Source organism: Alosa sapidissima, chromosome 5, assembly GCF_018492685.1.
Source record: "Alosa sapidissima isolate fAloSap1 chromosome 5, fAloSap1.pri, whole genome shotgun sequence".
NCBI classification, from domain to species: Eukaryota; Metazoa; Chordata; class Actinopteri; order Clupeiformes; family Clupeidae; genus Alosa; species Alosa sapidissima.
The window spans coordinates 1,357,281-1,378,452 of NC_055961.1; the positions used below are offsets into that span (position 1 = coordinate 1,357,281).

The 21,172-nt window shown below is 43.3% G+C and overlaps 2 protein-coding genes across 6 annotated transcripts; both read right to left on the reverse strand.

Annotated features, from left to right (window-relative positions):
• Positions 1–805: 805 nt before the first annotated feature.
• LOC121709815 lies at positions 806–4,270 on the reverse strand. 5 transcript variants are annotated; one of them, XR_006032037.1, is made up of 4 exons: positions 4,151–4,270; positions 2,572–3,698; positions 2,094–2,225; positions 806–1,476 (listed from the first exon to the last, which is right to left on the reverse strand). XR_006032037.1 is itself a non-coding variant. In XM_042093430.1 (4 exons), exons 1-3 carry the CDS (start codon positions 2,626–2,628, stop codon positions 1,336–1,338), a joined length of 330 nt encoding a protein of 109 aa, XP_041949364.1. In that variant the 5' UTR covers positions 2,629–2,768; the 3' UTR covers positions 806–1,154; positions 1,308–1,335. The 5 variants fall into 5 exon arrangements, 3 of the variants coding, with proteins under 3 accessions (XP_041949364.1, XP_041949363.1, XP_041949361.1); XR_006032038.1 differs by having other exon boundaries at positions 4,105–4,253; XM_042093430.1 differs by lacking the exon at positions 4,151–4,270 and having other exon boundaries at positions 806–1,154; positions 1,308–1,476; positions 2,572–2,768.
• Positions 4,271–7,633: 3,363 nt separating this feature from the next.
• Positions 7,634–21,047, reverse strand: qpctlb (glutaminyl-peptide cyclotransferase-like b). The gene is made up of 8 exons (XM_042093791.1): positions 20,856–21,047; positions 20,264–20,486; positions 19,900–20,046; positions 19,177–19,470; positions 14,317–14,481; positions 10,927–11,026; positions 10,489–10,605; positions 7,634–9,008 (listed from the first exon to the last, which is right to left on the reverse strand). The coding sequence occupies exons 2-8, from the start codon at positions 20,468–20,470 to the stop codon at positions 8,863–8,865; spliced, it is 1,176 nt and encodes a 391-aa protein (XP_041949725.1). The 5' UTR covers positions 20,471–20,486; positions 20,856–21,047; the 3' UTR covers positions 7,634–8,862.
• Positions 21,048–21,172: the final 125 nt, after the last annotated feature.

The following is a 21,172-nucleotide window of genomic DNA, read 5'->3' on the forward strand; positions in this document are numbered from 1 at the left end:
TCTGCTCATCTGCATGCTGGCCAGGGCGCGCGGGAGCTGCCTCTCTCGGCCTCATCTTCATACGCATTGTTCAGGAAATCTCATGTCTCATTTGATGGCCATCTTATGTTTCACCTGCTTATCTGTGACATTCTGAAATAAAACAATCTTAGAAAAGACTACTAGAGCACCTCAACCATATCAGTGTAGAACTACTTACCAATACCCTGATTATATCAAAATGTTACAAACCTTGCACAATCTTTTATATGTAGTTAGGTAAAGTTAGGCTTTTTTTTCACCAATCTGCAAAAATATTTCTTACCAATAGCTTTTTTTTTACTCTGTGTTCCTATAGGTGTCTAGTAACATCTCCCAATTTATCCACGGCCAAATCCTCGGGGAAACACCTGGAGAGCCCATCAAGTTTGGGGTGCCCAGAGGGACTGGGCGAAAATAATGAAAACATTTATCATGCTGAATCTATCCCAGCCATTAGTTTTGAGTAAAAATGACTCCAAGTCCATAAAAAATCCATAACAAGTGGTTTTATTGAACAATTACAAAACAAAACTTCCTGAATTGGTTTAAAATGTATTTGTTATGGATTTTTGTTTTATGGACTTGGAGTCACCTTTACTCAAAACTAATGGTTGGGATAGATTCATAATGATAATTGTTTATATTATTTTTGCCCAGACCCTTGCAGATTGGCGAACAAGATGCCTAATGACATTGAGGGCCTTTAACATTCAGCTGCATCAAACCCCCAACAGGTGCTCAAACTCTTTCACAATGAAGAGCTATAAATATTGAAAACAGAAGCTGAAGTATAACAGTGTTATTTATTTACAATATTATTATTGTTGTTGTTTTTGTTTACATATTTGATATCTAATACGGGCTTGAAAGAAAACACCAGTATCATAGTTTCAAATCAATAACTATATTACAAAAAGATAAAAACAAGATGCAAAATTACACCATAAATCAGATCTCATTAAAATGGTACGAAAACAATATAAATTATGAAATGTTAAAAAAGTGAGAAAGACAAATCCTTGTGTTGCTGTCCTCCAGTAAGGCAAGAGAGGGGGAGAGAGAGAGAGAGAAGAGGTAGAGAGAGCTAGAGAGAGAGTAGAGGTAGATAGAAAGAGAAAGAGAGAGAGAGAGAGTAGAGAGAGAGAGTAGAGGTAGATAGAAAGAGAGAGAGCTAGAGAGACAGTAGAGGTAGAGAGAGAGATGTTAATGCTTTGCCAATATTGTACAATGCACAGTCATGCCAATAAAGCTCACTGAATTGAATTGAATTGAATTGAATTGAATTGAGAGAGAGAGAGAGAGAGAGAGAGGATCTTAGAGGAGGGACCCAGAGTCCAGGGCCTGCACTCGGGCAGCAAACAGCAGGACCTGCTTCTCCACCTCAGTGTTCAGCTGCCTCTGGGAGGCGCTTGGATTCTTCTGGACATAGTCAGCAATCTGCAGAATGCACTCTTTCTGTAGGGGAAGCATTATAGGGGTCAGTCACGCTTATCTGCACAGATGGAGGACCATGCAGTCTTGTAAGACATATGGAGTTATTTACAATCAGGAGAGAGAACCACAGAGTTAAGTCGTGATATGACACATTCAAACTACTCTGATACAACTTCATACATTGCAACCTCAAGACAATTGTCTATGATACATCACAATATCTGTGCACTGTAACTGAAAAAGCAAAATACCCATTACAAAGGATTTGAAACCATGTACAACAAGGTGTATGGAGTCTTAGCTTAGCGTCCCTTTAAGAGCACTGGAATCCTCCTGTTAAAAGCCTATTCTGATGGAATGCCCTCACTGTTTAATGCACTATAAAGAGCTCTCTAGACATGCGGGTGGAGGGAGAGTGATGCTCTGGAAATCTGAATGGCTCTGTGAATAAATTGGTTCTAACTGCATTTGGTGCCAGTAGGCTGATATGAGCAGCTGGAGGATATTTCATGTTGATTTTTACCCCACCCCGTTCATCTAAGAAAACGAACCGAAATGGAACAATTAATTTGTTACGTACCCACTATATACTGTAACTAGATATTCGAAATGTCAACCAAACTGAAAATAGCGTTCACCTTGTAAGCCTCTACTTTCCCCTGTCCAGTCAATCTGTTGAAAATCTCCCGTCCTACTTGCAGTTGGGTGATGGCAGTCAGTATGTCTTTACTCTGAGTAGTATCAGACTTCAGCCAGTTCAGCAATGCCAACTGTTCAAATGAGATGGTCAAAACACATGTTATCACGTATGGATCATATATTGATCCATTATAATAAAGGGTGTTTTTGATCAACAATTTGACTACATAGTCAATATGTTCATCCCCTATTAGGAAATAAGGTTAGTTAACAAGACATCCAACTTCCACTAACGTTGCTTCGCGCAAAATAAATAAATAATGTTGACAGTGTCTACATTAAATACAAGGTAATACATATCTTGTATATAAGCCCAATATAATTAATTTGAGTAGTCATATCTTTATCATAATTAATCATATTTCTATTAGCCTAACTGGCTAACCTTCGCTGCTATCGCTAGTTAACGTTACTCACTTGTTGAATTAGCTGGGCATTGGTCATCTCGCCCGCAGCATTTCCTGGAGCTGCCATGGTATAATCTTTGTGCACTAAATATCCTGCTAACTGCTTTCTTCTAGTCTATATTTAATCACAAATGTACCAGCCTCGCCCACCGTCTCAGCTAGCAAGGTAGTCAGAGAATGTCTACCGTTCTGTTTATTTCCTGTTTGGGTTATTTTTCTCCGTCTTACAGAACTACTGCCCCCTGCCGGCTGCAGCGCATTCACCATGCTTGCTCAACTTCCCCCCCTGGTAGTTATGTCAAATTTGAACCTTACATAATTCAACTCAAGGATGTGCAATAGCTATATATATGTATTCATAGGTACTTACCTCTATGTACATTATATTGTTTTACAATATTTGTTTTGTGTCAAGTGGATGTGATCTTTTGGTCATAAAATATTAACCAGATTTGTGACTGTTACAACCATAGACTGTGTTACAACCAGTAGGCCCAAATTATCAATGGTGTAGAAAAGCAGTGTTTGTTTTATTATTTATTTTTAAATACATTACACAATCAGTAATGTAGACAGTGTCCTTCACAACAGTGTTCATCCAGGTATTGAACCTTGTGCCGCAACAGGTTCTGATCTTTGAGCCATCTGCTCAAACAACAGGCTTCGACAGCCTTCTGACAATATATATGACCTTACACAATGATGTCCAGAGGAGATCCATGAGGCCTGGAAAACTATTACATGAACTGAATCCTATTATCGATAATACATGACAGATATCAGCACTTGGCCTTTACTTGGCATCATCTGTTTTCTTTGCTCCCGGAGAAAGACCCCAGCTGTTTGGTGTTCACATCTTTGAGCTGTTCGAGCTGTCGTTGTCCGCGCCGATATAAGTATTCTATGTGCATGACGTCGGTCTTCTTAATACGAGCATTCTCTCGGAATTCATCTCGAATCCGAGGAATGAATCCAGGTTTGTCCCTTCCAGCGCGCATGAACTCTCGATACAATGCCAGAACTTGCTTCTGTAATTTGCTGTAGCGGATCATTGTGCATCAACAAGGCGGCCAGTGGAAAGTAGCTCTGCAATCAGTGTAGATATTTAGGTCCAATCAACAGAGATAGATGTTGCTCCTGCAAACAAGTAAGTGCACAGGTATTCGGTGAATGCAAACACAAATGCAGCCCAATGATTAGCACCGCGTCTAACAAAAGTGCCGCTTGTCATTCAGACTCACTAACAAAGAGCACTGGTCAAAAATAACTATTTAGTAGGCTACGCATCTGAAAAGCTATGACGTTAACTGGTTCGAAGTTCAGGGTGGTCTGGCAATTCTGTTACGTTAGTACAGTAGGCTGATCAACGCTTTTGCATTGGCACCATGCGCTGGCATCAATTCCTTCCTGCCTGAAATCAACTGGCCAACTTTCATTACATTACATTTGTAATGTACTTGGCCTCAAATGGCGAACGTCGAGATTACTTAGTTTCTGAATTGCTTACTACCTGACTTAGTAATCATAAATAACATTGCATCACCTGTTTATCGCTATCAATCGCATTGACATCGTTCTGCTGCTTTTACCATTCATGTTGGTGCAATTCCAAGACCCATGTCAGTAGTTAACTTCGGTCTCTCTCATTCTGGCAGCATGACCTTATGTTTAGATGTCCCTCACATACACCCGTAAACGGGCTTACATCATAGCGCCAGTTGGGTCAAAATGAATGTTCAAATCTACATTGCCCTCTAGTGTCGTGGATGTGTTTTAACCAGGTACTTGGTCAAATCCGGACTCGAGACATCTCTTGACTTGCTGCATTTGGTCTTGGACCTAGCTCTCGCCCAATATTTTTGTAATTTAGTAAATTGTAGCCTACACAAAGATGGTACATTCTACCGAATTTGTGCAAATTCAGAGTTTGGAACATTTTGGAAAAAGTATGTTTTCCCCCAAAAACTTTTCATTCACATGATTTGTTCACACTGCAAGTCTTAATGCTCAATTCGGATATTTTGCTCAGATCCGGCTGGCTGTTCACATTACCTTTTAAAATGTGGTCTATATTAGGTTTGCACGGCGTGTCGTCAGATAGGGACGTCGCCATATTGGAGATACAATATTATTTAGAGTCAGATGTTTTGGTATAAAATGTAGAAAATATCAGGCTATTGAAAATATATCAACATAACTCCTCCCTAATCAAACACAAAATATAGATAGGAGGAAATCTGTAATGAATAGTTTATGTTGGTGTTACTGAAGTGGATATTTCTCCTCCACAGTGTACAGAAACCTAATTTTGAGAAAACACCCTTTAAAGATTATAATGAAAGGGAATACATTTTTTCAGCAGAAACCACTATAAACAGACAAGTCATTGATTTTGAAATCTGTAAACAGACAGTACGTACCCAAAACCACAACTCAAGAGACAGATGTAGAGTGTTTGGCACAACTTTGGCCTTTAGTCTCGAAAAAATATATGGTGAGCATCTATCTATGGCGGTAGACTTTTAGTATATGATTCAGGAGGGTATTAGGACCAATAAAAAACTATGAGACATTTCTGTTGCAATTTTTTTGTCTTTTTGGGCTAGATTGACTGGCCTAATAAGGTATCCAGCGTGGTAGACATGGTTCTAATCACTTAAGGTATCCAGCGTGGTAGACATGGTTCTAATCACTTAAGGTATCCAGCGTGGTAGACATCATAGACATAATATACATAGACGCCGCATTGGCTGCTGGAAACAAGAAATGCGGCCGCCATCTTGGACCTGTCATACTCCTCATTGCGTTGCAGCAGAAAACACAAGATGACAGCACTGTGCAGCATGTGCCTGCTCAAATCGGCGGACCATACTCGGGGGGATTTACTTTTCACAAGTAAGATTTAACATTACCGTACTATTGGTTGTATTTTGTATTTTCGAACAATGTGGCCTGTATCATAGCTACATGTATGACCTTTGCAGCAAAAAAAAAACGCGTGAAAATCTGTTCAGTATTCAGTGAGATATGATTAATTAAGTGTGCTGACAGCTCATTGCACCGGCCAAACAGATTACACTGAGTGGAGTGGATGACCGGTCCAAGATGGCGGCTCCAAATCTCGTCAGCGCTAGTAGGGAGCAGCGGTCGATGCGGCGTCTATGTATATTATGTCTATGGTAGACATGGTTCTAATCACTTAAGGTATCCAGCGTGGTAGACATGGTTCTAATCACTTAAGGTATCCAGCGTGGTAGACATGGTTCTAATCACTTAAGGTATCCAGCGTGGTAGACATGGTTCTAATCACTTAAGGTATCCAGCATAATACTCCATTGTGCTTCATTCAGTTCTTTACGCCAAGTGCCTCCATCATTAACCTGACCCTCGCCAGATGGTCTACTACATTAACCTGACCCTCGCCAGATGGTCTATATTAACCTGACCCTCGCCAGATGGTCTACTACATTAACCTGACCCTTGCCAGATGGTCTACTACATTAACCTGACCCTCGCCAGATGGTCTACTACATTAACCTGACCCTCGCCAGATGGTCTACATTAACCTGACCCTCGCCAGATGGTCTACTACATTAACCTGACCCTCGCCAGATGGTCTACTACAGTAACCTGACCCTCGCCAGATGGTCTACTACAGTAACCTGACCCTCGCCAGATGGTCTACTACATTAACCTGACCCTCGCCAGATGGTCTACTATATTAACCTGACCCTCGCCAGATGAATTTCGCTCTGCCTAGCTCCACTCATCCATCTGGAACCGATCCATTGAAGTGTTGCTTCAGAAGGCTGGGCCTAATCAAAAAATGCTTGCATATGATTGAGTAAGCCACTTGTCCGTCATTTATTGACGTGCTACTTCAACCACTCACATCGAAGCCAACCCGTGACGCTGATAACAGTCTCACGGTCGCTTCTACGCTATGTCACATCTATGAAACTCCCGCCCTGCGTCCTGATTGGCTGAACCATAAAGTCGGTTGCAGAAATCACTCTCAATGGAAGAGGTCCCAGATGGATGTGAGTGAAGCTAGGCGGAGCTATAGCGGAACGAAATTCATCTGGCTAGGGTCAGGTTACTCCAACATGGCCATGCAGCTGGATTACCGCCAGAACGTGTTGTCCGTGCAAACCCCTAATTTCAATGGCTCATTTGACCTCTAATCAGATTTCAGTGTGAACTGTTTGCGGTTTTCGAACTGACCCGCATGCGCAAAAGAACAATAACAATGACATCAGCTAACTCCCGCAGCGTTTAATTGTGACAAATGTCGATGTAGATTGACGTAAAAGTCACATCAAATCCACCTTGGATGTTCACACTGAAAAACTCAGACCTGGGTCTGATTCAGGACCACATATGGAAGTGGTCTACTGTAAATCTGATTTGAACAAATCAGATCTGGACAAGATTTGAGTGTTCACACTACTTCTGAAGAAGTCTGACCTGGTCACAATCAGATTTGGGCCACTTTTGCCTGCAGTCTGAACAGGGTCTAAAACATTCTTCATAAATATGTAACATTTTCCAATATAAATGCTTTATAAGTAAAAAGCAATTTGCACGAATTGGGTAGAATGGCCCAGATAAGTAAGTGGTGTAAAGAGAATATTATTCCCAGTCTCAACTCTGTCTCTTATTTTCGACTCGGCCTTTACTTGGACTCGGCCTGGTCTTGGACTCAAACCTCTTTTGACTTGGTCTCGACTAGTCCAGCTCTAGTCCAGCTCTTGGACTCAACACAGGTGGTGGTCTTGACTACAGTTCTGGTTTCAACACCCTTTTTCTAAGGATTTCCACAGACATTGAAATCCGGCTACTTCCAGCCACATAAGACAGGCCTATATTTATATAAATCTTATGGATCAAATCTAGCCCCCCCCCCCACACACACACACATACACATGGAATGCATGGTCTTGGAAGAATAGTTATGAACTAATACTCCCCCCTCCCACACACACACACACATACACATAGAATGCATGGTCTTGTAAGAATAGTTATGAACTAATAATTTTTAGTTTTCAATTTTATTCATAAAAGTGCTGTGATATTGCAATACACTGGTTTAACCTCACAATATCAGTGCAATCAGTGCAACTGTATATAATCACCATGGTCACAACTGACCAGTGACCCCTCGCCACACATACAGCAGGTCATCTCAAATCTAGTAAGAACACCAGAGGGCATTTGTGCCACTACACATGCGTGCCGCTGACCAGACGAAGACTTTGTTGCATATGGCCTACCTGGCCTTACTGGCCTGCTCCGGGCTTTATTAATCCAATAGATATATTTCATATGTGTGAGCGTATATAGTAGGCTGGCACCATCCTGTTGAGATATTTGATGTTTGCAGTCACTCCTGAGCTGTATACAGAGGACCCGAATGCTGTATCATAGCTAAATTATTTACATTATTGCATCACTATGTTAATAACTATGTTATTGCACTTCAACACATGCTCACATAACCATGGCTTCAAGTTAGAGGTTCTCTAAGCAAAGCTGGGTAACGTCACTTCTGTTGACCTTCAAACAAACCAGAGAGCTAGCTCACCCCTCCCGCCCTCTCTAAGCAAAGCTGGGTAACGTCACTACAAACCAGAGAGCTAGCTCACCCCTCCCGCCCTCTCCCTCCCGTGCTATTGAAACGAACATGAACGTCGATGATTGGCTGGAACAGTTTGTTATGTTTCATGGTCCAGGCTGGACCAGGCTGTTTTTATTGCCGTTTCTGGAGCCTGGGCTGTCTACAGAGACAACATTTGTTTACCGTGTATTCAGGAAACAGGCAGCTAGCGGATCGTGAGGAGATGTTTGCTGTACGTGATAAAAAAATCTTTTAGCTTAAAAACCTCATCTCATGACTTAGAGCACCTTTAACAACGCTGGATGCCTTTTGGCATTTCCTACTTCCCTTTCTTTCGATCATATTTGGCTTTTTATCTCCACAGGAAGCTGGAGCTGAGGTGTAGTCCATGGCACATGTACACACTAGAACTGATGTCACTGCTTCTCCAGAACAAGAAGGCAGCACCCTGTCCAAATCATACATAGTATATGCGTCAAAGGCACATAACAAAGGTGGATAGAGGCTGTAATTAAATTATTGTCATAAACTCAATGCATATTGCAACATGATGCCCTTGCAATGCAATGATATGAGTTCATTTGCTGACAGATTTCATATCAGATCTGCTCCTCTTCCTCCCTCTCATCCATCATCTTCATCCCGACGACGTAAAGTGCTGAAGCAGAGGCCACGGAACGTTTAAAGGCCCAGATATTCCGACAGAAACACGGCCAGGACCTTGGTCAGATTCTCCACCGTCTGGACGTGGATGTGTCCGGCGGTGTCCTCGACGGTGTGCATGAAGGGAGGGAAGGGCGTGGCGATCATGTGCAGCACAGGGACCCCTGTGGGCAGCAGAGGGCACATGGAGGTCATTTACAACACTGTGGGCAGCAGAGGGCACATGGAGGTCATTTACAACACTGTGGGCAGCAGAGGCAGAGGGCACATGGAGGTCATTTACAACACTGTGGGCAGCAGAGGCAGAGGGCACATGGAGGTCATTTACAACACTGTGGGCAGCAGAGGGCACATGGAGGTCATTTACAACACTGTGGGCAGCAGAGGGCACATGGAGGTCATTTACAACACTGTGGGCAGGAGAGGCAGAGGGCACATGAAGGTCATTTACAACACTGTGGGCAGCAGAGGCAGAGGGCACATGGACCTCTATAAAGCTCTGATCCTGGGTAATGGGGGGGGTTACCTTACTGCATGGTTTTAAGTTGAGCTAGTCTTGTGTGGGTTACTGGGTTTGGTCAGTAGACCTAACATTCTTATGTGTGTTACTGGGTTTGGTCAGTGGACCTAATGTCCGTTACTGGGTTTGGGTTTGAGCCGTGGATCTGCCCAAGGTTTCTTCCTTGGTAAGGGAGTTTTTCCTTGCCCCTGTGTCTCTTGGGTGCTCCTTGTTGGTGCCCCCCCCCCCCCCCAATCCCAATCCTCCCCCACCTTTCTTATGCAGCCCTTGCCACTTAATCTACTAAACCCCTCTAAAAAACTAAACTTTTTACCCCCCCCCATAAATGCACAAATAGGCTGACACCAGACATAATTTTACTGCATTTCTTACTTCCAGTAACTATATGCATGTGACAATAAACTTCCTTGTATCCTTGGTCAGTAGACATTCTTGTGTGCATTACTGGGTTTGGTCAGTAGACCTAATGTGCATTACTCAGTTTGGTCACTGTTTACCATGTTGTTAGTCGCTTTGGTTAAAAATGCGTCAGCCAAATGTAATGTAATGGTAGAGCTAACATTCTTGTGTGGGTTACTGGGTTTGGTTAGTAGACATTCGCATGTGCGTTACTCAGTTTGGTCAGTAGACCTAACATTCTTGAGTGTTACTGGGTTTGGTCAGTGGACCTAATGTGTATTACTGGGTTTGGTCAGTGGACCTAATGTGTATTACTGGGTTTGGTCAGTAGACTTTAGTAAAAATACTGGGTTTGTAATAATAACACTAAAGTGCGCACATCCACATTCTAAAACTTGGTGCTGGACGAAATGGGCAATACGAAATTAGTGAAGAACATCCGCTACACCAATAGCTCCCAATAAATTAATGTAACGTTTCATTCATCATTCATTCAACGTTTCATTGTCTGATGAAGGGCTAACGCCCGAATCGTTACATAAAATTATATTTGGAGCTATTGGTGTAGCGGACTTTCTTCACTAATTTCGTTACTCAGTTTGGTCAGTGGACCTAATGTGTGTTACTGGGCTTGGTCAGTAGACCTAACATTCTTGTGTTCATTACTGGGTTTGGTCAACAGACCTAATGTGCGTTACTCAGTTTGGTCAGTGGACCTGCCTCACCTCTCTCCAGGAAAGGCACATGGTCATCCTCGACTGGGCCCATGCGGACGTCCTTGGTAAAGTAGCTCTGGGGGTTGGGGTGGGAGGACAGCAGGCCCAGTTTATGGAGTCTCTTCTCTGAGTGGAAAGGTCAGAGGTCATGGAGGGGTCACGGAGAGGTCAATCACAGCACACTCAGTCAGAACACGTTAAAGGCAGGACAGCTAAAGGCATGCAAGTCAAGAAAGGTCTACTGAGGTGAAAAACTGGCTGGACATCGTGCTTTTACTGAAGCTGAATCTTAGAGAGACGTACTGGTATCTTAAGGGTTTTTTAAGGGTTCATGAGCTTAGTACTATTCAACCTTTTTGTTTTTATCACATGAAGTTCCTGCAGTCCAATCAAATAGGTTTTGGATAGCATCCGCTCCTGACAAAGAGAGGGAGACAAATACGTCACCTGCAGACATGAGGCGGTCAAACCAGCGGCCAGTGTTGTCAAAGTGATTCACAAACATCGGAGCTGGAGCTCCAATTAGGTCCAATAACAACAGCAGGTCCTATAACAGAGCTCCAATTAGGTCCAATAACAACAGCAGGTCCTATAACAGAGCTCCAATTAGGTCCAATAACAACAGCAGGTCCTATAACTGAGCTCCCCATCACTACAGTAATCAACCTATATGATGCAAATCAGGATCTGAGTAGTGCTGCCGCGATTAGTCGACTTAGTCGATGTAATCGACCATGAAAATTAGTCGACGGCAATTTTTTTAGTCGACGTGTCGTTTTATTATTGACCGCCTATTAATGTTTGGTCTCCCGTCTCAAACAGCTCACTATAATTCACCTCCAGAGCATTCAGAGCTAGTCTGTACTGTTTATTAACTCTTAGTGCAATGATTTGCAATGATTGTCTTTGGATGTTAAACAGGCTATTTAGACTTTGGCAGTAATGTCTTAAACGCCGCCATGCACGCAAGTGTAAACACGAGCAGCATAGCTGCGTGCCTGCCTGCTTTCAGCGCGATTCGTTATTAGGCAGAACTAATCGGGGGGAGCTACGCTAAGAGTAGTAGGTTAGGTTACTCTGACTAATATGGTATACTACTGTATAGCCTAATGGAGAGCTAAGCGTAGTAGGTTAGGTTACTCTGACTAATATGGTATACTACTGTATAGCCTAATGGAGAGCTAAGCGTAGTAGGTTAGGTTACTCTGACTAATATGGGGTGCGTTTGTAAATTGCCACTCCGAGCACCATTTTCCGTTCGTAAATTTGGAGCGTGAATGGAATTATCATGTGTTTATTCACAGCGTCACACTGTCAGAGCCTCCACAACATGCCAGATTATAAATACGAACGCACCCATGATATACCCATGGTACACTATAGCCTAAAGGAAATGCAGATACTTATGCCGCACCCCATGGTACACTATAGCCTAAAGGAAATGCAGATACTTAGGCTTAGATTGTTAATATATGTTTTAACAGTTAAGGTGAAAGCCTTTTAGTTAAGTTATTTATGTTGTTTACATTTGTAATTGTTTATTTGGTAACATTTAAGTTATTTAGATTGTTTATGGCACAGGTAACATTTTATGTTTTGGCCCTTCAGTTAAGTTCAAAATTAAATGGACACAACAAAATAACAAACATTAGTCGAAAGATTAGTCGTTAGAAAATTAGTCGTTAGTGGCAGCACTAAATCTCAGTCAACACCTATCCCAATAACACACCACGTGACCTATTCTATCCAATTACACACAAGAGACGTTTTTGTTTTCTCGCAAAGGTCACACAAAGTTATGATGATCATATATGTTTATTTCTCATTGTCTTTATTAGAATTCAACTAGAAGATAGGCAGAATAAAAAAATAAAAAAATGTGCATTTCTGGTTCAGGTTCTATTCTTTTGCATGCATTCAATTGATTGTTTTTGCAGTGTTATAATGACCACTATTGAGGGGGAAGCTGGAGCCGGTTGGTACTGGTTCTGGTTCTGGTTCTGACACAGGGCAATTCCACGGAAAATTGACTTTTTGTCACATCCATAACGCTAGTGAAATGCCTTGGCAATTGTATGATGTGAATGATAACATTCATTTTTTGTGCATTTTTTCTCATGTACATTCTTCAGCCAAAAATAGCAAATGCTCAAATTTCATGTAATCATTCACATCATACCATACCATCACATTTTATTGGCCTTATGGATGTTACAAAAAACGTAATTCTCCATGGAATTGCCCCACATTGGTATCCGAAGTGGGAAGGAGATGACGACACTTTGACAGATCGAAGATCTCATTGAAAAGTTACAGCTGGAATCATTGCTCACATAAAGCAAATAGTCCTAAAGTCATAAAGCGTCACACTCTCAGAGCCTCCACAACATGCCAGATTATAAATACGAACGCACCCATGATATACCCATGGTACACTATAGCCTAAAGGAAATGCAGATACTTATGCCGCACCCCATGGTACACTATAGCCTAAAGGAAATGCAGATACTTAGGCTTAGATTGTTAATATATGTTTTTTAACAGTTAAGGTGAAAGCCTTTTAGTTAAGTTATTTATGTTGTTTACATTTGTAATTGTTTATTTGGTAACATTTAAGTTATTTAGATTGTTTATGGCACAGGTGACATTTTATGTTTTGGCATAAGCATAAAGTCATAAACAGTCATAGAGCATAGCCTACCTGCCTACCTAGTCCAGTCATAAAGCATAGCCTACCTGCCTACCTAGTCCAGTCATAAAGTTGCCAGATTTTATGACAAAAAGGTTTAAATTGAAAATAAGTATTTGTGTATGTGTAGGATGTATTTCATACACAATCTGGCAACCTGGGAATGTCAGACTAACAGACAAAAATAATGGATCTGTGATTTTAAAATTAAGTTTGATGGCCATGCAAATTACTGGAGTTTTCCGGGAGAAATAACAAAACGGGAGGGTGCCGGGAGATGACCTTGAAGTGGAAAATGCATCAAGATTTTAAAAGATATTCAAAGAGGCTTTATGAGGCAAGCTGACTCTGTATTAGCACCTGGGAGCACAATGCAGAGGGTCACTGGAGATGTGCAGTGCTGTTCAGGTGGCTCCTCCACTTTGTGCTCTTGACACCGCAGCGTCAGTTTTAGGGTGAGCGTCAGCAGCTGGTCAGTTTTAGGGTGAGCTACGGTCACGTCAGCAGCTGATCAGTTTTAGAGTGAGCTACGGTCATGTCAGCAGCTGGTCAGTTTTAGGGTGAGCTACGGTCATGTCAGCAGCTGGTCAGTTTTAGGGTGAGCTACGGTCACGTCAGCAGCTGATCTTGAGTCCCCCCATCATAGCTGTATGTACCAGCAGCTCCTGTCAGGCCAGGCATGCCCATCAGTGGCCTGGGTGGGACATGACAGTTCCATCAAGAGCTTCCCCCTTGGGGGATTGGTCATTATAACACTGCTAAAACAACACATCTAATGGTAGCTTGAGACTGAAATTGAACTGGTATCAGAAGAAAAACTACATTTTATGTGTATTTAAATGGCCTCCTGTCTACAAACTACATTTTATGTGTATCTAAATGGCCTCCTGTGTACAGCACTACTATCTCATGTGTTTTCTGGTCCTGTTCTAACTACAAAAAAAGTGAGAAATAAACAATATGGTCCTTATAGCACTGCTGAAACAAAACACGTAAGGTGCCTGAGACTGTTGCACAGTACTGTATGCATATATGACATATCAAAAATTATATCTTAGCCAGGTCATCTCATTTGCCCCTTATCCCTGTAACCTGTTTATGTGTGTGTGTGTTTCTCATTTCTATATTCTATGACGTGTGTGTCTCACCACTGCGTCAATCAAAGTGGTTTCCGTGGCACCAGGTGGATGAGGTATCTGGGCCATCCTCTGAGCCAGGTGTCGCGAGCCGTAGAGGGAGTCGCTGGCCGTCCACTCCTCGATGGCCTCTTTCCCATCAAAGAAGACCAGCTGTAGGGTCACCTGAGAGATCCTCTTACACGCAGGACAAGGAAGAAGAGCATCATCATTCACTCTGCCACGCAGGACAGTAGTGTGACTGACACTGCACAGTAGTGGGACAGTAGTGTGACTGTAGTGTGACTGACGCTGCACAGTAGTGGGACTGTAGTGGGACAGTAGTGTGACTGTAGTGGGACTGTGAGCATGTTGTGGTTGAGCTGAAAATTCATAAATTAAGGCAAACTACCATCAATTCCACAGACACTACACAAATATAAGATAAAAAGACAAAGATAGCGATTTTAACGAACCACAAGATTATTGAACAACCTTGGAAACCCGATCAGTTAGGACAGAAAGCTGGATGCATCTCACATGGGGGGATTGTTAGCGGGGCGGTCGTGGACAGTTCTGTAAGGCAATATATCCTGTTACTGCGCCTGGAAATCTAATGCAGAAATACAGACTTATGTTGTTTAGTTTGCTCACCTGTTGCCCATCTAAGCTACCGACTTCATCAATTCCCAATTCATTCAAATGGCTGGGCTACTTGCCACTGTGATGAGGGAAAACAAGGTCCATGAAAGCGCTTACAGAGGCCGGATTGGGAAAGAGCCTGTGTCATCGACTTTCAATGTGACACAGAATCTCCCTGTGGGCTGGGACGTCACTTCCATCGTTCTTCCTCTCCGAGCCACTTGCCCTTCTCAAGCACTTCCCGTATTGTACGAGACAAATCAATTTCACTTCAAAAACAGCCTGGTGAGAGACCGTGGTGAGATACATGGATTCTGATCTGTCCCAATGACTCTTATCACAGCAAACGTATACACAGGTACAGTAGATCTTCTGATGCCAGTCCATGTTGTTATTTCATCAAAGATGATTTCATATCAGCCTCATATAACTTACTAGCCAAGTATTTGACTGTCAACTGCCAATGTAAATGACTCAATACCCCAACCGTTCGACAAATTCCATTCCCTGATGCTCTGCACCTATTTATATAATACATATGCCACCTCACGGTCATATCAAATAGAAACATCTGCATTATTTTATATGTTAGAGTGCTGCCTTGTTCACATACTATTCATTGTCTTTTACTATTACAGTAGACATATTATTAGAATTGGTCCACTTACCCTGGACCTTCAAACTGACATAATTTAAAAAATATATATTAAAGAAGCCCTATGCAACAATTTTAGCAAAAATTACCTTAATTATGCAGGTTGAGAGTCGTTCTGATGGTTCTACACTTTTTGGGTCGTTTGGTGGGTGTTTCGTCTCCCCCTAGTGCTTCTCTGCGGAAAAAAACGAATATGCAACTTTCTGGTCCCGGACCAAAGAAATCCGGATGTGGCTCAGCGGAAGTATCCAATCGCGCCTCGAAAATGTAGTCAGATTGTAGTTTCTAAGAAGACTGCAAAACGGACTCTGACTTGACTTTGTTGCTTTTGAAATTGTAAGTAGCCTACCCTTGGGTGAACTTTGTTTTTGTAATGTGGTTTGATAGTCTCTTGAACAATGTGTTTGCTCGACCGTTTTATTGTGAGCCCTGTATGTGTTTAGCTTGGTTTCTTGATGGCTAGCTCGCTAGCTAGTGGGGGTTTAGCGTAGCAGTCACTTGCTACCGAAGCTGCAGGGGGAGCTATGTCGTGAAAACTGCGAGCCCAAATCAGGTGAAAACCTAGCATGACGAGCCAGACCCACATTAAAATGTAGCACTCACCATTCGCAGTGCTCAGTCCGAGGGGCGGGATAATCGGTTGTCTATCAAATTCCCTCTGCACGCAATAGGACAGCGCTATGAGTCCCATGCGTTTTCCCACCAGCGGAGCTAGTTGGCTAGTTCAAACGTTTGCCAACTTAATAAAAGCTTAATAAAAGCTTAACTCGTGTCACACTGTTCGCCAACAGCAACATCCATCTGCTTTGTTTTCAAGTAGCAGGGAATTCAAGCCAAACCGTTGCAACTCTGCCATCAATCATTATGTTAAGCCCGCCTAACGACTCTATACACGATTTGATTGGCCTGATAGAAGTTTAATTTTTCGAGCTCACAAGCCAACGGAGAGTTGCTAGACTAGCCCTGGCAGCAAATGTAATTTGCTAGATTTCTAGGCTAGTGAAAACCCAAAAACAACGAAGGAATAACCAGACCTGCATAGGGCTTCTTTAACGTAGCAAGTTATAATTTTGACATTATCAAGATAACCGAGACACGCTGATTTGATCATTCTGGCCATACTGCTACCATATGATTACATGAGTGGAGACTGAGACAGATTATGCTGTGTGTGTGTGTGAGTGTGTGTGTGTGTGTGTGCGTGCGTGCGTGCATGTGTATGTGTGTGTGTGCGTGCATGTGTATGTGTGTGTGTGTGTGAGTGTGTGTGTGTGTGTGTGCGTGCGTGCGTGCATGTGTGTGTGTGTGCGTGCGTGCGTGCATGTGTATGTGTGTGTGTGTGTGTGTGCGTGCATGTGTATGTGTGTGTGTGTGCGTGTGTGTGCGTGTGTGCATGTGTGTGTGTGTGTATGTGTGTGTCTTTGTGTGACAGTGTATGCTGATTTTTCCTGTTGCTACCACATCCAGTATGTAGGACAGTGCACATCAGCTGATGTGATAGTCGTGGCCGTATGTCCAGAGGCCTCTCTGTGAGGAGGGAGATGCCGCTGAAGTGAGCATGTGTGTGTCCTGTTCCTGTAGTGTGTGTGTGAGTGTGTGTGTGTGTGTGTGTGTGTTTGTGTGTGTGTGAGTGTGTGTGTGTCCTGTTCCTGTAGTGTGTGTGTGAGTGTGTGTGTTTGTGTGTGTGTGAGTGTGTGTGTGTGAGTGTGTGTGTGTGAGTGTGTGTGTGTTAGTGTGTGTGTGTGTGTGTGTGTGTGTGTGTGTCCAGAGGCCTCTTTTACCACTTTTCCACCAAGGCAGTTTTGGTTCTGGTTCAGAGTCAGTGCCAAATATGGAACCGGTTCTGCTTTTCCACACAAAATAACCAGCAAAATCTGGAACCGATTCTTTGCTTTTCCACACAAAATAACCAGCCAAATCTGGAATCGGTGGAAAATAACCTGGCTCTTGGTCAGGAAAACAGGTTCCAACTCAGCACCAGCTTTGAGCTGGTCCAGAAATAAGAACCACTTACGTCAGGTGCTGGGAGCAGGATTTTCATTACGTTTCAAGCCACTGGCAGCAAAAACGCTGCGCAGCCATAACAACGGGTGCTGAGTTAATGTTGGCTAACATGCTAGTTTTTCTAGCGACTGCAATAAATACACACGCTGACCAAAACAATTAGGGCACGTCCAGTTTTGCTCCACGAATGAATACAGTGATAAGTTACAGTTAAACTCTCTCGACATATAGCTGTTTGTGCTCCAAGTTGATCGTAATAAGTAATACAAATATCTCAATAACGTTAATCAGCTTATCAAAAAAAGCCCCTGACCAACTTAACTTTCCACATTTTATTTGTAGGCTATACATTGTATAGGCTAACTTTACTTTATTATTCAATTTGCCTACCATTCGCTAGCTAACTAGATAGATAGATAGATAGATAGATAGATAGATACTTTATTGAACCCGAGGGAAATTTCAGAACCAATGTTTTTAAAAAACGTAATGTTTAGGTTAGTTTATGTTGTTAGGGCGTTTAGGATAGTTAATGTTGCTAGGGTATTTAGGATAGTTAATGTTGTTAGGATGTTTAGGATAGTTGATGTTGTTGGGATGTTTAGGATAGTTAATGTTGTTGGTGTGTTTAGGATAGTTAATGTTGTTGGGATGTTTAGGATAGTTAATGTTGCTGGGATGTTTAGGATAGTTAATGTTGGGATGTTTAGGATAGTTAATGTTGTTGGGATGTTTAGGATAGTTAATGTTGTTGGGATGCACCCTGCGTTCAGTATGCAGTGACTGCATGGCATGGCCCCTCTCTGGCTTTCAGTCCATGGAACAGCAAGTTGGTTCTTCAAAAGTGGCCATGTAGAACCAACACCGAACTGGCACAAGCACCGACTCCGAACCCCAGAGCTGCGCTGGTGGAAAAGTGATCTGAGGAGGCTGAGAGGGCTGGCGAAGTCGGCAGCGGTACAACTGTGCCAGTGTCTGTGCCCAGCGGGCACAGCTAACACACTGCAGGGGTAAGACACTGCAGCTGTAAAATTGTGCCAGTGTCTGTGCCCAGCGGAGTGTAGAATGAGGAGGTGAAGGGTGCCAGGGGGGTGGTGAAGGAGTGGCGCTGACTCAGAGCTTTTTAATCAATCCCTCCCTCACCATTATTTATGCCAACTGGCACAACCACAACGAGCGGCTGCAGCTCCACAGGAAGCCGTAAGTCACGTCACATGCTACTCTACCCAGTCAAATGGAACAGCACCTCTGGGGCACAGTGGCACACCAACGGCCCAGAAGAGTCACATTCACTGAAAACAGCTGAGTAGCTTCAGTTCTTTACTATGCATTTGAGTTCAATTGTATGACATTTTTGAGTGGTCTTCATACACATGCCAAAGACTTATACACAATCCAAGCTATAGCCAATGGAAGCCAACTCAAAACCTTACAGAGCAATCATCTTTCCATCTGCCCTCTGACCCTCTCATGTGCCCTCCACCCCTCTATCTACCCCTCTATCTACCCCTCTCATCTGCCCTCTACCCCTCTCATCTACCTGACCTCTCATCTGCCCTCCACCCCTCTGTCTACCACGTCTCAGCACCTACCTGCTGTTTCAGCACCCTGAGGTATTCGTCCAGCGCTGTCACCAGCTCCAGGATCATGGCACAGGGGACGGCCGAGTCACTGGCGCCCACGAACACCTTGAGCGAGCCGCTGGGGGTGACGCGCAGCGCCTTGGTGTCGTAGTGGCAGGCCAGCAGGAGCCTGCGGGGGGCCAGCGGGTCCAGCACCGCCAGGATGTTGGAGAAGTTAATGGGGCCGCGAGGGGTGGCGTGGTTGAACGAGTCAAACTCCACTGTCCAGCCAGCTGACAGTGTGTACAGTCGCGAGGAGATGTGCTGATTGGGCACAAGAAGAAAATAATGGAATTGTATCACAGCGTAGGAATGTGGTGATGCTGTGTCCACATAATCTGAGCGCTATTCTACACACACAGCAGAGCAGTGCAATCAGGAATAAATCCGATCAGCATAATGCAGAGTGAACAGTCCCAGGTGTTCACCTTTGCATACTATGCTACTGCTACACCACAAGGCACAAGCATACTTAGCCCTTAAATAAATGTCTAGTTGTATTTAGCATGCAGGACTGTGGTGACGGTGTGTCCATATATTTGACCAGTTTTTCTACAAAGACATAGGCACAGCATGCCTGGCATAACTACTGTTAAGAGAGACCTGCTGTTGTACAGTGTACCATGTTAGCAGCATCTAATTAGCTCTTAAACGTGCAGTCTTATTTAGAGTGCTGAGAGGCGAGTGGCTGACCTTACGCACAGCGCGGCTCCCCTTGCTACCAGGCTGTCTCTCGATAAGGAGGGGCTGGAGGAACGCATGCCACAACCTCTGGCCGTCCACCTGGGACACAAGCCTACGCACCAGGGCTACCGTGCGCTTCCGAGGTCTGTGAGAAAGCTGAGTGAAGAAGGAGAAAGAGTTATCCTCCTGAACTCTGTGTGTGTAAAGTGCGATATAAGCTATAAGTTGCTCATTACTGTTTAAACTAAACAATTACCTATTACATCATAGGTTATTCCTACGCAATACTAAAACAAATTATTCTTTTTTTTTTTAAATGGAAAGAACCTGGTTACAATGCAGAAACTTGCGATAGCCTATTATAGTTAATTACCTTGTCCTTCGTCAGGTCAGGTATGTGAATGAGAACTTGGTCGCTGTCGGTGTCGCTGCTGGAGAGAGAGAAGCCGAGAGCCAGGGCGAGCGCCAGCAGACCCCATAGGCAGAAGAACACGGCTCTCACTCGATGGATCCGCGGCTGGTCGCATCGACAGATCGCCTTGCCGAGTCGGAGCGGCACAGCTCGGTACCGCAGCCTCATCCCAGATCAAGGAACGCTAAATTACAACGATTAAATGCTTAGTGAACAAGACATGACGAAATATTACAAGCATACTTTCTGCGTAGTCTACCACCCCAACCGTGAGACCTATTTAGTCTACGGAGCCCACGACAGCCAGCATCCCTGGATACCGTTACATCCTCCCGGTACTTTTGACATTGTATGTCGTCAACACTAATGAATCATAAAGAGCGTTAACGTTAACTGCCACACGTTTTTTCCCTCCTTGACTATTAGCTCTCACGACAAAAACTGACTGCGCAAAAATCCGAGTGATAACTTCACGCCGTGGTTTTGCAGATGAGAAAGCATAGCCTCCTGTCATTCACATTTCTTTAACAGTATAATCTGATGCATGTCCTACCTTGGAGTTGTCTATTTAGGCGTTTTTAATATTCTGGAGATCATAGTCCTTTTTGTATTGATCCTGTATTGCACTGTCATTCCGGGCAATATGTATATCCTATGTTTCAAAAAATCGGTGCGAGACTGAACCAATCTACGCAGCACTGCTGTGGCTACTTCTCACTGACTGCGATGGACTAGGCTCCTCTTGATGGAGGTTACGGGCGGGTGTCCTGTGGCTACACTGCACACAGCTCACTGATGGAGCAGCTGTCACTGGTTTCAAAAGTGAAACATTTCATTTGCTCTATTAATTATTTTAATTTGAATGATTAT

Coding starts and splice junctions, on each gene's coding strand:
- qpctlb (XM_042093791.1), bottom strand. CDS start 20,470: ATGAGGCTGCGGTACCGAGCTGTGCCGCTCCGACTCGGCAAGGCGATC. Junction 10,606..10,926: donor TGACCGCCTCATGTCTGCAG/GTGACGTATTTG, acceptor CTTTCCACTCAG/AGAAGAGACTCCATAAACTG. Junction 9,009..10,488: donor TGTGCCTTTCCTGGAGAGAG/GTGAGGCAGGTC, acceptor TGCTGCCCACAG/GGGTCCCTGTGCTGCACATG.
- LOC121709815 (XM_042093430.1), bottom strand. CDS start 2,628: ATGGCAGCTCCAGGAAATGCTGCGGGCGAGATGACCAATGCCCAGCTA. Junction 2,226..2,571: donor ATGCCCAGCTAATTCAACAA/GTGAGTAACGTT, acceptor TCATTTGAACAG/TTGGCATTGCTGAACTGGCT. Junction 1,477..2,093: donor GGAAAGTAGAGGCTTACAAG/GTGAACGCTATT, acceptor CTTCCCCTACAG/AAAGAGTGCATTCTGCAGAT.